This window comes from Microtus pennsylvanicus, chromosome 7 (genome assembly GCF_037038515.1).
Source record: "Microtus pennsylvanicus isolate mMicPen1 chromosome 7, mMicPen1.hap1, whole genome shotgun sequence".
Classification (NCBI taxonomy): domain Eukaryota; kingdom Metazoa; phylum Chordata; class Mammalia; order Rodentia; family Cricetidae; genus Microtus; species Microtus pennsylvanicus.
In genome coordinates this window covers 32,257,303-32,273,588 of record NC_134585.1, presented here as the reverse complement: position 1 = coordinate 32,273,588, position 16,286 = coordinate 32,257,303, and the positions used below count along the sequence as shown (strand labels likewise).

At 36.5% G+C, this 16,286-nt stretch overlaps 1 protein-coding gene across 4 annotated transcripts in view; it reads right to left on the bottom strand.

Moving 5' to 3' along the window:
- The window catches only part of Rev1 (REV1 DNA directed polymerase), a 71,811-nt gene that overhangs the window by 32,641 nt on the left and 22,884 nt on the right, over positions 1-16,286 (bottom strand). For all 4 annotated transcript variants that reach the window (XM_075980388.1, XM_075980387.1, XM_075980385.1 and 1 more), the window contains 4 exons: positions 16,065-16,194; positions 10,769-10,937; positions 3,829-3,981; positions 666-1,372 (listed from right to left, as the gene is read on the bottom strand). In XM_075980388.1, the coding sequence (XP_075836503.1) occupies positions 666-1,372; positions 3,829-3,981; positions 10,769-10,937; positions 16,065-16,194 (1,159 nt within the window). The remainder of the gene's footprint in view (positions 1-665; positions 1,373-3,828; positions 3,982-10,768; positions 10,938-16,064; positions 16,195-16,286) is intronic.

Here is a 16,286-nt window from a genome sequence, read left to right as displayed (position 1 = left end):
AGCATCTTTCTCTTTATGCCTCCCTTTCAACAGTTATAAAAGTTATCACATAATCTTGGAACTTTCTTTGTTCCACACCCACAAAAGAAAAAAGTCAAACCTTTTGTCAAAAACAACTAAAACTCCAAACCAGGTCTAAACTAGACTCTAGCTTAGTAATGCCTGTCACAGAACAGCTTCCTATCGGAGCTGGAGACAATTTTTAAGCACACACACAAATTATAAACAGTCTACGTAGACGTGAGAACAATCTCACTACGTTTACCACTCTAGTACAACGGTTATGTCACTGTTTAATTTTTAAAAATGTATTATGAAGTAAGCTTTGAGAAAGTCATAATTATCCCTACCAAACAACTTAATTCTCACAGGAGATTAGGCATGGAATATAAAATGTTATATTCATACAGTTCAAAACTTAAACAATATATTGTCTACATGAGGAAGGAATACTTAAAATCCCAGTTCTGACAGCATCCCAGTTCTGATAACATTTTCAGTTATCCACAATTCAATCTAATATAAGTTTCTGTCATACTTACTGTAACTTACATAACCTGACATTTTTTATATTAAAAAGTTTGTAATGATTAGAATACCAATGAAAACATCAGAATAAAATCATCAAATATAACTGTTTTAAAGAAAACAATTTTAGTATCTACCTGTGTCAGTTACAACAAGGGAAGACCTGCCTGTTTTCATTTTTTTTAACTTTTCCCTTCCTGGAAAGATACCACTACTTTGTCTTTGTAGGGTATTGACAAACTCAGTCAATTCACACTTCCATGTTGAGATGTGATGCAGTCTTGAACGAGAATAGAAATCTGAGATAAAATTGCAGTCTGATGGTTTCGATGGCACTGAAGGCGCTACCTTACTAAGAGTCAGAACAGAAGAAGTGCTTTTTGTGCTTGAAGGCCCCTGAACAGTGGAGTGGTGAGCACCATTGACTTTAGTGTTACTGTGCAAAGAAGGCGAGAGGGAATTAGTTCTGTGTGGACTCCGCAAAACATCTGTATTTCTGGTGCTCTGCTGCAACTGCTGTACTGTACAGTCTCTGAAGTCAGTGCTGTTCTTCTCTGCCCTCTTCTCCTCCTGGGCAGAATCTAAAGAAAGCCTGCTAGCAACACTATTGCCCACAGGCACCAAGCTATCCTGTGTCTTTAAGGCACCATTAGAGCTATGAGCATGTCCATTAAAAATGGCAGAGGTGTCTCTGGGATGCGATATTCCATTTTGTTTCCTTCCTGAAAATGTCTGTTCCAGATCCACAAAACTAAAACCATCATCTGCATCTTCTTCATTCCAACTGTTCAGTCCATTTGCTTTCACTTCATTTTCTGTCTCAATCTTCTTAATTATGTGATTTCTAAAGTATAAGAATAATTAAGTTAATATATGACTCGAAAGCTTAAAATACAAATTCTTTGTGATTTACTGTTTCCCCCTTAAATACTAAAAAGTTAAACCATTAAACATTATATTTTTGTTTGAACAAAGGATAATTCCTGGCCAAACTAAAGAATCAAGATTTTCTTTCTTTCTTCTCTTTTTTGTTACTCAACATTTTTTTGAAAATAGGGTCTAAGACACCCATTACTTAAACGCCTTTGACTAAAGTTTATCAAGTACTGACATTACAGGCACACACAGGCATGTCCACTGGTTCTGTGACTTTTCCCACAGAAACTAAACAGAACCCATCACCTCTGAATCCCAAAGCACAGCAGCTGTCATTTATAAACTATGTGAACAACATCTACTTTTCATAAAATGAACAAAAGTTTAACCTGAGTTTCTACTCCTAGTTTTACATTGTTTTCATGTAAGCCATGAAAACATTTTACTCTAACACAGTAAAGCCAACATCAGAACATGGGATTAAAGTCCTGACCCTAGTCAGCTTCAGTCAGTGTGAGAGCTGATATGACCATATGCAACCACAAACTGGTTTGTGTAAGAAACAAGTGTGTGGTAGTAACTCAGTACAATTTTTAACAAGAAAAATGGCAACACTTTAAAAATTGACCAAAAAAAGTCTATTTAGATGCCACAGATCTCCAATGGCAATCTAGATCAAATATATTGTCACAGGCTTAACAAATGCAGGATCTATGACATACATTATATTAAATTCCTATCCTAGCTACTCTGCATTTTTAAAATAATGTCAATGAAGACAAACATCTAAGTAACAAAACCCAAGACTGGATCTCATCAGTGATGCATCCTTTCAAATGTCTACAGCATTACTTCAATTAGTGTGGACTCCAAGTAATGGGGTAATACACACAACACCATACTAAGGGTCAGATTACCAGTACCACCAGATGTCTTAAGGTCTTCACCCTAATGTCACTTTGACTTATTAGTAATGATGGTCTGGCTATATGGAAAAAATCACACAAGTTGGATGCAAAAACAGATAAATCCCCACCCATTTCTACTTGTCTCAGGCTCTGGCTGTATCTGTATCATTCATGGTCTATGGTACCCAATTCTGAGTATATCCAACTCTCATAAAAGGTCAGTGAAAGAAGAACACAAACTGGAAACGAAAGAAAAGCTTTTTTAGAGGAAGCCTGCCCCTTAACATGAGGACAGAGCAGGAAGTGAAGAACCGCCTAAATTTATCTAAAATGCAAACTATAGGTAGCCCTTACCAAACTCTGAGAAGTTAACTAAAGTAATATAAGTAAAACAAAACAAAAACTGACAGCTAGATTTTCTGCATCAAAACATCATGACTCTTTACATGCACAATAGTAGTGTATCCAACAAAAAATGCATATACTACTGGCAAGAAAATATACTGTTAATAACACAAATTCTTTTTGTGCTGATAACCCAGACAAATGCACATTTAGAAAACAGTTGTGTAAGAAATATAGTGAAACATATATTTAAGCAACTAAAATTATCTGTACTTGTATTAAGAAGCCAGATCTTAAAGGTAAATTCTAAAACTGTCAACAGAAATAAATTTTAAAAGAAATCTATTTTCTACTTGTATTGAGGTAAGGAAAACAAGATGTGGATTTTCATCATGTTATTGGTGTATTTTCTGAAAGTATTTTGAAGATTCACAGTTTAAAGTGTATTAAAACAAATTGGAGTAGAGTTCCAAATGAATATTAAATAACAAGTGACAAGAACAACAACAAAATTGACAGAAAGCAGTAATAATGGATCCTCCCAGGTTAGACGCCTTTTCTTTTAGAAAAACTTATATCCATCTCCCTAAGCAAGCAATTTAATAGCAAAGGAGAAGACTAGAGATAATGAACCACTTGATGTACAAGTTAGGGCAATACAACACTTTAACTGTGGAACCAATTAACTCAAGATTACTGCAATTAAAAAAAATCATTATCTATTTTTAAAAACAAATAATAAAGTCTAGATTCACTCTACAGCTATAACTGAGAATCGATAGCTAAATATTTATATACTTAAAATAACAAATTTTTAATTTTTCAAAAGTAATCTGCAAATGTAAGCATTTTCATTATTTTGCTATGCACACAGAGCATAAGTTGGTACAGTTAATTGTTTTTTGGGGAAAGTTAACAATATACAAAAAATTGCTTATGAGGAAATATTTTCATAAAAAAATCAAAAAATGAGATGTACTAAGAGAATCTAGTATAATTATAAAAACTTGCAATGTACCTCTGAAACGTTATTACAAAACTAGATAATTTATAGGAAAGACAGCTCTGCACGTATTTTAAGACGATTATTAAAATTGAATTCCCAGCTTTTATAATATTTACTCACTGCTAAATTCGTTTTTTGTTGGTTTTCATATCTACACAAACTTACACCCTGTTGTTGAGATGTTTGGCTATATTGCTTGGACCCGGCACTGGTTCCTCAGGCTTGCAAACAGAACTGAAGTTGAGACTCTTTTGTGCACTGGATGGCTTGTTGTATAGCTGATATGGAATGTAGGACAAGAGTCTCCCAGCCTTGATGCTGAAACAAAAAGGCAAACCAATCAGTTTCACAGTAGGTGAAAATGAACATCAAGAAGTCAGTGAGTTAAGGGTTTCATTAGCAACAGGTCCTGTTTCCTATTTTACTTCTCCTATTTCAGTGGTTTTAATATATATTAGATACATTAGGAGTGCTGACTGAGAAGCCAAGGACAATGGCACTGGGTTTTGATCCTACTGCATGTACTGGCTTTGTGGGAGCCTAGTCTGTTTGGATGCTCACCTTCCTGGATGGAGGGAGGAGGACCTTAGACTTCCCACAGGGCAGGACTGCTCTTTGGACTGGAGAGGGAGGGGAAAGAGGGAGAGGGGAGGGGGAGGGAAATGGGAGGAGGTGAAAATTTTTAAGTAAAAATAAAAAAAAATTTTAAAAAAGTAAAAATTAAAATAATTTCAGGACAAAATGAAGAATTTTAATATCAAAATAATGAATAATTTATATTTTGTGTGTGTGTATACCACAGTTGTGAGAGACAAATTATTTGATATGATCTTTAGGAGGGCAGAAACATGTTCCTACAGCTCAAACACAGTGACTACAATGTTAAGTGAAATCTAGTACTCTAGAGCTGTAGAAACAGCTTGAGAGAAAGAAGCAAACTTTGTGGGAAATAACTAAACTGTGTCAACCAATTTTTAAAATTGACACAAAAACTAAAACACAGGAAATATATCACCCTTATGAGACACTCTACAAATCAAACTAAGTATCTGTACAGCCTATGCCTCTGTGTAATTATAATGGGATATATTTAATAATCCTACTGAATGTACTGCAGATTATATCCAAAATGTTGAAACTACTAAATCACAACAGTAAAGGACATACAACTATAACATATTTTAAGTTTCATTGAACTAAATGGATTATCAAACTATATAAAAATTGCAAGTTAAAAAAACAATACCAGAACCAAAAATTCTGAAGTTAGACATTTATTACTTTACTCTTTTTTTTCCCAGGCTTTTTGAGACAGGGTTTCTCTGTGTAAAAGTCCTGGTTGCCCTGGAACTCACTTTGTAGAGCAGGCTGGCCTCAAAATTCAGAGATCAGCCTGCATCTGCCGCCCAAGTGTTGGGATTAAAGGTGTGCACCACCACCACATGGCTATTATTTTATTCTTTATCAAATCAATTTCCCGTTTTATAATTTATGGTCTTAATTGCCAAACTATGGATTTACCCACTTATAGTTTTCTTTATGAACACTCACCTACTCCCGCATTCTCAAGCACAGGTACTTAAATGGAATCCTTATAACCCTCTACCCTTTTCATCATGGGTGATGAGAAAGGGATAGCACAAAATCACACCCATGTATACGAGTAGGGAGTGGGGTCAGTCTTAAGTGCTGGCCACATGAGTATGAGGACTTACTTGAGTTTGGATCTCAAGCACTCACATAAAAAGTCTACTGTATAATTCTGGCTCTAGGAAGGCAGAGGCAGGAGGATTTCTGAATCTTTTATCAGCCAGTCTAGCTGAAATGGCACCCAGGTTCTTTAAAATATAAAACAAAACAAACAAAAAAAAGGGCACGCGGGGCTGGAGAAATGGCTCAGTGGTTAAGAGCACTGCCTGCTCTTCCAAAGGTGCTGAGTTCAATTCCTAGCAACCACATGGTGGCCCACAACCATCTGTAATGGGATCTGATGCTCTCTTTTGGCCTGCAGGCATACATGTAGACAGAATATTGTATACATAATAAATAAATAAACAAATATTTAAAAAAAAAGGATGCCTTTCTTCTAATGTTTCTGACCTAACATCAACTTTTCAGCCTTTTACACACGCACAAACATATATGAACATGTACATTTACAGACAACACAATATTTTTCATATTTTTCTCAAAGATTAATCAATTAATCTAATATTTACTGTTTTCTGCTTCACTTAAACACAAGGAACTCTATATTATAAACTATTCTTACCAAAAGAAAAAAGGGAGGAGATTCTAAATATTAAGATCAGAGAAGAGGTTATGTATTCTTCATTTTAACAGAAAATGCTACTACATGTTTCCTTACAACAGTGTTTTCCATGTCATTTGACAGTAAATTCTGGTCCTCAGTTAAACAAACCTGACCATTTCTGATCTCCATTTTCAGGAGTGTTAGCTTTTTTTTTTCCTACTTAGCACAGACTAGCCTAGAACTCAAAGCCATCCTGCCTCTCTGAGTGCTGGAATTTTAAGTACAAGATATCAGGTCCACCTTTAATGAGCCTTGATTCCTGTTTTACCTTCCATGTAGTCTGGGTAAAATTTTCTCTCAAAGTAAACTTTTTGTCTCAAGTTTTCTGAATAATTTTGTGTGTGTGTGTGTGTGTGTGTGTGGTTTTCAAGTCAGGGTTTCTCTGTGTATCATTGGAGCCTGGTCACTCTGTAGACCAGGCTGGCCTCAAACTCAGAGATCCACCTGCCTCTGCTTCCTGAGTGCTGGGATTCTAGACGTGCACCACCACCACCTGGCTCATATCCTTATCAACTGCCAATAATTTAAAATAAGCCGTTACAAGCAAATTTGAAAATTTTTTCAAAAATTAAAATAAAAAATATTCCCTGCATCTGTAACAGTGCTTTATTTGCATGCAAGAATTCTACAAATCAAATGTTGTATAGATCTAGTCAATGTTTGTAGTCATTCTCTATCAGAAAACTATCAATGAACACCTGCAAAGTCATTCAGGTATGAACATTCCTTTTTCAAAAGGAGACTTCAGATAACAAAGGGTCTAAGTATGTGCCAAGAAAATAACTACTCATTACCTGACCATTAAGCAATCTCTCTCTCTCCCTCTCTTTAAATGAGAGAAGATTTCTCTGTGTAGCTCTGTAGACCAGGCTGGCCGCAAACTCACACAGATACATCTGTCACTGAAGAACTGGGATTAAACGTATGCGCCGCCACCACCTGGCTCATTAAGAGTCCTTATATATCCAAAACTGAAATCCAGTGCTGTGGGATAATGCTCTTGTAATGTTAAGATTTGTCATTCTTATTGATTTAATAAAACGCTGACTGGCAAGTAGCCAGTCAGGAAGTATAGGCAGGACAACCAGAACAGGAGAATTCTAGGAAGAGGAAAGGCACCAGACAGATGCAAAGGAAGCAAGAAAAGATACTAAGCCACAGTTAAAAATTATGGGCTAATTTTAGTTGTAAGAGCTAGTTAGGAATAATCATGAGCAACAGGCCAAACAGTTTATAATTAATAAAACCTGTATGTTTATTTGGGCTGGGGGACTGGGCAGGACAGAAACTTCTGTCTACAATCCACTTTGCAAACCCTCAATTACCTAAACTTTCCAGTTACACATCAAGATATCACAAGCTTTGAAAAGAACAATATAGGTACAGTTTCCTGCTCTTTGTCCTATATATAGTACACATTGTTTTCTTCATTCTTTATGCTATGAAGAGAACATATATTTTACTTATTTATTTATTCACATTTTATGTGTATGAATGCTCTGCCTGCATGTGTCTGCATTGTATGTATTCTTGGTACTCATGGAGGTCAGAAGAGCATGCCAAATGCCTAGAACTGGAATTACAGTTATGAGAGTAGCCAGTACCCTTACAGTTGACCCTCCAGCCCAAGAGCATAATTTCTAATAGGGTACCACCTAGAAATGGTTGATAGACACCCTGAAACTCTGGTGTTGATCTAGCAAAAATAATATCAGAATAATGTTGTAGTGATGCAAAATAATGTACATCAAGATTAAATGTGGAATATACACTTAGATTTATATTGACTACAGTTACAAGCCCAAGTTTTAATCCATGTCAAGTATAAAATCTACATTATGATTATAAGTACATTATAAAAAAGTTAATATAGTACTGCTTGAGGATTTAGGAGGAAAAAAGGATAAACCTTGGAACTCAGTCTTGCTAACAAACTGCAGTGAGTTGGCATAAACTTCAAATAAAACAACACTTTCATCTATCCCCATTCAGACAGACACAAACAATGTATGAACTTAACCACAGGAGACTGATTCCCATGGTAGAAAATAGAATACGGAGATTCTAGCATAGAGAACCAAAATCAATCAGTAAAACACAGGACAAACTTTTTAAATTGTACTCCCATGCACATGTCAGGGTAGATGGACCAGTAGGATATGTCATAAAAACATCTCTAAACTACGTTTCAAAGTTCACATTAAGTTTGTCTCATGGAAAACAGCAAGACAAATATTTCAGTGAAAAATTGAATACTTTAATGTACACAGACTTCTCATTAAAGGACTCCCCTGTCTCTTGGAAGTCAAGGCATTATAATCACGTCTGTATTAGCCCAGGTTTAATGACACACTTAGGGGATTCTAATGAAAGCAACACTCAAAACACTTTTAAAACTGCTCAAAGTTAAAGAGAAAATCCAACTATAGAAATAATATGTACCAGCCATTAAATGACAAATATATGTAACAAAAAATCTCATTTATATGCTGCTGAGATCAACATGTCTACAAGTAGTGTACAAAAACAAAAGTTCTATATAATTTAACCAAATCTATTTCATGCTATGATGACATACATTTGGGATTTACTGTATATAGTAAGATTGATGCACCCACACATAAGATACATGTGAAAAATAATCGAGTTACACCGGAGTCTACTCTTCTATTCCAAGCCCAGATAAATGGTATGGTGTAGATTAGACACACACAAGAGTCAGAAAATCTGATTTCTAAATCTAGCTCTTTCTTGGGTTACTGATTTTACCTTCTTATCCAAAAATGAGACCAACAGGCCATCTAGGTTACTTATAGTCATTTAAAAAGATGATTGAAGCCGGGCGGTGGTGGTGCGCGCCTTTAATCCCAGCACTCAGGAGGCAGAGGCAGGCGGATTTCTGTGAGTTCGAGGCCAGCCTGGTCTACAAGAGCTAGTGCCAGAACAGGCTCCAAAGCTACAGAGAAACCCTGTCTCGAAAACTAAAACAAACAAACAAACAAACAAAAAAGGATGATTGAGCACTAATTCCGAACCTTAATAAAACCGTTTTAAAATGTGTAACATCCCAGCTGCTTTACCTATTGTGCTATCTTCTTAGCTGTATTCAGCAAGGGCTGATGAAAAGAAAATAACTATAATAATGAAAAATATCACTGTAAGCAGAAAAAGCCCCACTCAGCAAGAGCTCTCTCATCCCTGTTTCTCTTACTGTCAAGTTTCCATCTTTTGAAATGAAAGTGTTACAAACTCAGATTCAAAATCTAGCCAGGGAGGAAAATCAGAACTGCCTATGACAACTCATTTCTTCTCTGGAGTGAGGCTAATTTCTTACTCTGATTTAGTACTATAAGGAGACAATATAATGGCTAAAAGTTACGATTTTCAATCCCACATACTAGAACACAAAACAAGAAGGAATGAGTGGGATGGTCTAGGGATAGGCCTTCATATTTAATTTCCCCAAAATTTTCAGACCTGTTAATCTGCTAGATATGGCTCACTTTCTAGAAGTAAGTGTTTTTGAACTTTTAGAATTTAAATACTGGTATAACAGGTTACAGAATATAGGTTAATGACAGTAGCTTCACATAACCACAACAGATACATATATAACATCGGGTTTTTTATATGTTTGTTAGAGAGTTAAGTGTGTGTGTGTGTGTGTGTGTGTGTACATGTGTGTACTTCTAAGTGTGTATCTGTGTGTCAAAGAACAACTTGCAGGAGACAGTTCTTGCCTTCTACCACGTGAATCCATTGGGACTAAACTTAGATGCTCGGCCTTTATCTGCTGAGCCAACTCTTTGGCACCCACATTCTTTTACAAAAGAGGAAGCAAAGGTTTCAAATAAATGTATAAAGTTTCTAAATCCAGATTATATGGATAGAGAATTATTACATTTAAAAATGAACCGAAACTTATGCCCAGAGGCCAAGGATAGCTTTTTCTACTATCAAGGTGCCTCCCTCTCTCTCTCTCTCTCTCTGCTTTTCAAAACAGGGTTTTTTTTGTGTTGTAATAGTACTATATACTACTTAGTTTGCTTTCTATTGCTGTTAGAAACACCATAACCAAAAGCAATTTGGGGAGGAGGGAGTTATTTCACCTTATTTCCATCATCAAGTGAAGTCAGGGCAGGAATTCAAGACAGAAACTGGAGGCAGGAATTGAAGCAGAGGCCATGCAAAAACGTTTCTTGCTTTGTTACATATGCCAGGACCACTTCCCAGGAACTGCACAGTTCACACTAGACTAAGTTCCATTTGCCTATTGCCAATCTGATGGGGAAAATATCTGAACTGAGGTTCCCTGTTCCCAAATGTCTAGCCTGTGTAAAGTTAACAAAAATTAAGAGACAAACACACAATAAAAAAAGATACTCTGTATGAAACTGACTGTAAAGTCTCTCCTAATAGAAAGAAAGCTTCATGAGGGAGTGAAGGATTTTTGTTAACTAGTACTTCCCAGGTACAAAGAATTCTGCCTTAACACCTAAGTACATAAATATTTGTTGAACAGATCAAGTCCTGCTCATAGTTGCTTCCTGAGGCTTGTTTGTATTATCTCCCCTGCTTTGACTTCTGATGCTGCAACACATGAGGCTACATTTTTGTATCTGAAATGCCCTCCAAGAATTACCTTGTGTTTAGACTTAATCAGCAGATACATGTTATTCAAAGGTAGAACCTGTAAGAGGTAGAGCCAGTTTTCCAACAGAAATAATAAGCACTATAATTTTTAAGGAACTCAATTGACTAAACTAAAATTTAACCAACAATTAAACTTACCTTTCCACAATCCATTCTGGTCGAATTACTTTTTCCCCCTTTAATTCTTTAATTTTGGCATTAGGAAGGTTTGTAGCAATAATGTGTGTTGTTTTGGATCTAGAATAATATACATGGTATTGACCTCCATGCAACATCATTAGATTTCTCAATTCTTCAGCAGAAGGATCTGTTAAAAAAAAGAATAAGTATTAAAATACATTAATACTTTAATGTACAAGGCGGCAGAATGTTAGGTTGAATAATCCCTTAAACAGGACAGCTTATAGAACATAACTAGTTCACTTTCTCCTTGGCTATGCTGGGAGATAAAATAACAGAATGATTGATAAAGCTATGCTGCCTTGCACATTATTTTCTCCTGTCTGCAAGAGACACCAAAACAAAAACATCTACTATTAAGAGACATCTAGAAGAGCAAACAAGTGCCTCGAACAAGAATCAAATACTAATAAGGCAAATGTTTTAAACATTTTAGAACATTTAACAGTTTTTATACTGAGATTTCATTTTTTAGCACCACCTCTGTCTTCTCTACCCTGGGGGCAGCTCTCCTGCCTTGACCCTCCAAACTGAAGTCTCTGATACTGTGAGTTAAAATACCTTTTCCCTATCTCTTTAAGTTGTTTTTATCATGACTCTGTTGTATAAGCCCAAGAAATTCTAAGAAGCCAACTCAAGCCTGAGCTCTACATGAAGTCAGACAAACAAGCTAAAGTCTGGCACAATACATGTAATAAACACAGGTAAAGCTAGAATAGGGCTCAGCAGCCAGAAGGCAGTCAGAGAAGGATTCCTTAAGGAATAACACTTTGAAGGGATGAGCACATCAAGAGAGAAAAAGTAAAAGAACAGAAACCCAAAGGTTCCAGGGTGCTCTCTAGCCTACCAATTCACAAAATGGGCTTTCCTGAAAGAAAAGATATGAAACTCAGGTTTCAAAGTATTTCTAGCAGTAAGAACGTACACTTAAATACCAAAGAGTGGCTTAGAGAAAGGAAAACTCTGATTTAACCTGGGTCTTTATGGAAACTCCCAAAACCAATTAACAGAAAAGGGAGTGAAGGAAATTTTCATCAGAGGCTAAGAACAAAAACAAAACTTTACAAATACAAAGACAGATTTCATAAAAGCTGAGTCAGACTTATCAACATATTGACAAAGATTATAAAATTTAAGAGCAAGAATCCAAGTAAGACTACCACACCTTTAATCATCACTCAAAGGCTTCCTATGGCATTTTCCCTTTGTTCACACCTAACTCACAGATCATCTGTTGCAAAACCCAACCATCTTTCCAAACATATTTCCTAGTATTCAAAGAGAGTCTAAAGTATATTTTTTTCAATCAACTAAAATAAAGTGAATTGGGGGAGAAGATTCACTGGCTAGAAAGCACAGAGAAGACGTCAATTCTACCAACTCATCTACAGGTCTAACAATGGTTATTATCCTAACCCTAGCAAGGTATTTTGTACACATTAAATTCTGTTTGGCATCAAGCCTGACAATATGAATCTGACTACAGAGATGCATGTGATAAACTGAAGAACAACCGATTTCTAAAAATTGTCCTCTGACCTCTACAGGCAACCTCCAAACAACAAGTAAACATAAATCTAGAAAAAAAGCAAAAAAAAATTTTTTTTTTTTTTTTTGGTTTTTCGAGACAGGTTTTCTCTGTGCTGCTTTGGAGCCTGTCCTAGAAAACTAGCTATTGTAGACCAGGCTAGTCTTGAACTCACAAGAGATCCTCCTGCCTCTGCACCACCACCGTCTGGCTTAGAAGTTTTTTTTTAAAAAAGTTTAAAAAGTGGTTAAATTCAAACTTACTATTAAAATTATATTGACCCAGCAAAACAGTGTCAAGATGAAAAACAAAAAACCCTGCGAAATTAGCAAACCACAAGCACAACAGTAAGGCCTAGAATATGTTTTCAAAAATCAAAAACACCATGGAGGGGGGAGCTCTTTAAAAAAAATGAAAGAACGTGCTGGGCACGATGATGCACAACTTTAATCCCACCACTCAGGAAGCTGAGCAGGCAGAACTCTATGAGTTCAAGGCCAGCCCGATCTGCAGAGTAAGTTACAGGACAATCAGAGCTTTGGAAAAACCCTATTTCAAAATACAACAACAATAACAAAAAAAAAAAAAAAAAAAAAAAAGGAAATGCTACTACTCCAAAATTGACATGAAGATGGTTTAGGAAAGATAAAAAAAATAGTGAACCAATAAAAGACTGACCAATACTGGTAAACTACATAGTCTGAATATGAAATGTACTCCCCGAAGAGCCGTGCACTAGGACTACTTATGGAGACTGGAAACTTTATGAGATAGGAGAGTATTCCATGTCCTTCCTATGTCTTCTCTTTGTTTCCTGAACTCCACAGGAACAGCTTTTCTCTCCCAAGCCATCCTACTGTCATGTTTCTCCCCAAACTTCTAAGTCCATGAACCAACAAACATCTTTCCTCCTTAAAACTGTTCCTTTCTGGAATTAAGTCTTATCCATGAAAGTCTAACACAATAACCACAAAGAGAATGCAAATTAAAACCACAATGAGAGCTACAGCGACAGTTCAGTTTAATAATGTACTTGCAATGAAAAGGATCTATGTAAGTTCCATTTCCGGAACCCATAGGGAAAAAAAGGCAGCCAGTCCAGGTGGCATGTATTTATAACTCAAGCACTAGGGAGACAGCTTGGGCTCTTTGGCCAACCAGCCTTGTTATTTAGCTAGCAAATTACAGAGTAAGACAATTCCTTAAAAAGCTCTTATGGAATAGCTGAGATTGTCTTCTGGCCATGATATACCAGAACACATCTTGAAAAACGTATCAACAAAATTAATAAAAACCAAGGACAGTGAGGATTTGAACAACTGGAATATAAACTCTGGGTTTTATCAATAAAACTTACAATTACAACCATCATGCTCTGCCCTCACTAAGCCAAGCAAGCATGTCAACTGATTAATACTTAATTTTAACTCAGCAAACTTCTCCTGAAATGGTTAGGTTCAGTCACCACTTTGGCAACAGTACAATACAATAGTTAGGAAAATTTAGCTGTTACTTTTATATAACAGTGAACTATGCTAAGGTTTAATGAGTGCTAATATTCAGATACATTAAGAGCCATAACCCCAGAGGAACAATGTGAAATCATCTAAATCAGTATGAAGACAATCAGACAATTGATGTGGGATTTCCCTCTGTATGCTGTGATTACCGTTAATGAATAAAGAACTGCTTTGAGCCTATGGCAGGGAAGAACAGAACTTAGTTAGGTGGGAAAAACTAAGCTGAATGCTGGGAGGAAGAAGGGCGGAGTCAGATAGACACCATGGAGTCACCAGTAGAAATAGACATGCTGAAACTCTGCTGGTAGGCCATGACCTCATGGTGATGCACAGATTAATGGAGATAGGTTAAATTAAGATGTGAGAGTTAGCCAATAAGAAACTAGAGCTAATGGGCCAAGCAGTGATTTGGCAGTTTCTGTGTGATTATTTCAGGTCTAAGCTAGCTGGGCAGCCGGGACAAACAAGCGGGCGCTCCTCAGACAGACAATCGAACAAAAGTGATGTATAAACAGAGACCTTCAACTATAAACAGGTATCAGGCAGTTGAGCAGCAGGTTAAAAAAATAATACTGACATAAATATTAAGAACTATTCACTGCAAGAGGAAAAACATACACAAAAAATGACCATAAAAAGACTCAGAGAATTAAGAAAATTTTGGGGAGAATAACCAATGACAAAGGACAAGTGCTAACTGATCAAATACCTAGGTTGGATAAATGAAACCCCAGGAAGAGGTTACTTCATGTCAAAAGAAAGGAAAATAAAATAATTAATTTGGGGGAAAAAAAAACAAAACTTGATGGGACAGATATACTACATGTCCAAAAGTGGGTGCATAGCTAAGTCTTGAAATGGGAAGTTCACAGCTAAAACTGTATAAAAAGTAACTAGAATTTCAAGTCATCTTCTCCAAATTACAAACAAGAAACTACTCATCCATTCCAGACATTAGATTCAGTAAGAGCAAATACAGCTGGTAGAAGAGACAGCAACAACAACGAAAGGGTAAGTGAATATCATTTCCAAACTGAGAATTATGGCCTTTTCCTTACCTTCTTTGCCAACTAAAATGTTCTGTTACGTGTATACCCTTTTACAGACAAATAAGAACATAAGATTCTTTCTCTGGGAAATCACATACACACACCCTAAAGGACTTCAGGGCCAACACTGATCTTGAGACCCTGCATGAAAGCCCTAGAGGCCATTTCATCAAACTATAAATACGAAGCCTAGGTTGCAGTCAGTCTAAGGTGTTGAAGGTCCGGAAGCTGTGAGACATTTGCCAGGGAGAGTTACATACAAGGAGTGGAACTAGGCTATGAGAGAGATATTTTACAGACGAAAAAGCTGGAGGGTGGATTCATCTAAGTCTTTTGATATCAAATATGAAGCTAGAGTAGTTGTTTTCAACCTTCCTAATGCTGTGACCCTTTAATACAGTTCCTCAGGTTGTGGTGACGCCCAATCATAAAGTTAATTTTGTTGCTACTTTGTAACTAATTTTGATACTGTTATGAAACGTAGTGTAAATATCTGCTTTCTGATGGTCATAGGTGACCCTGTAAAAGGGTCTTGACCCACAGGGTGGGAACTGCCAAGGCAGAGGTTTGGTGTTTATCCTACTGTGTCAGTTTCTTTACTATGCTCCCATTCCTCTTTGTAGGAATGTTCTGTGCCACTGTATGTTGAAAGTGATCTGCTTTTAGAATTCATGGGGTATTACTGAGTCTGTGGAACACTATAGAGGCTTTCGAAGTTGGATTAAATGAACTTTGCATTACTATAGTGACCACTAATCTTTGATGGACAGGAATGGAATACAGTGGTTTGCATGAGAAAATCTCTCATAGGCTCAAATACCTGAACACTTGTGGTTAGGTTACAGAGTACACCTTGCTGAGGGCAGGCTCTGAGAGTATGCAGACTAGTCCTAATTCTAGTTCAAGCTCTTTGCTTCATGTGTGAGGTTGAAAATGTGATCTCTCAGCTTCTTGCTTCTGCTATTGTGCCTCAACCCTCTGGAAACAAGCAAAAATAAACTTTCTTCCCTAAGTAGCTTTGGTCATGGTATTTTTTAATAGAACAGAAGAAAAATAAACATACATATGATAAATAATTGAATAGAAGTTAAAAAAAAATCTCAATCCTAAAAGGTTCATGATAAAACTGGGTACCAAAAAAGTAAAAATAACTCAACCTGTGTATCCATTGACATAGATGGCAACTCCACTAAATATTGCAGATGGTGTCCCATCCTTCTTCTGCTTAGCAGCATCTGACCGGAACTGTTCCTCCAGCTTCTGGACTTTGGCAGCCATGTACCCACCCTACAATTCAAGAAAAGGCACACCAGTCAACAACCCTCCCACAAACTTCTAACTTAAAAAAAAAAATGCACCATGACATGTTTATGAACACA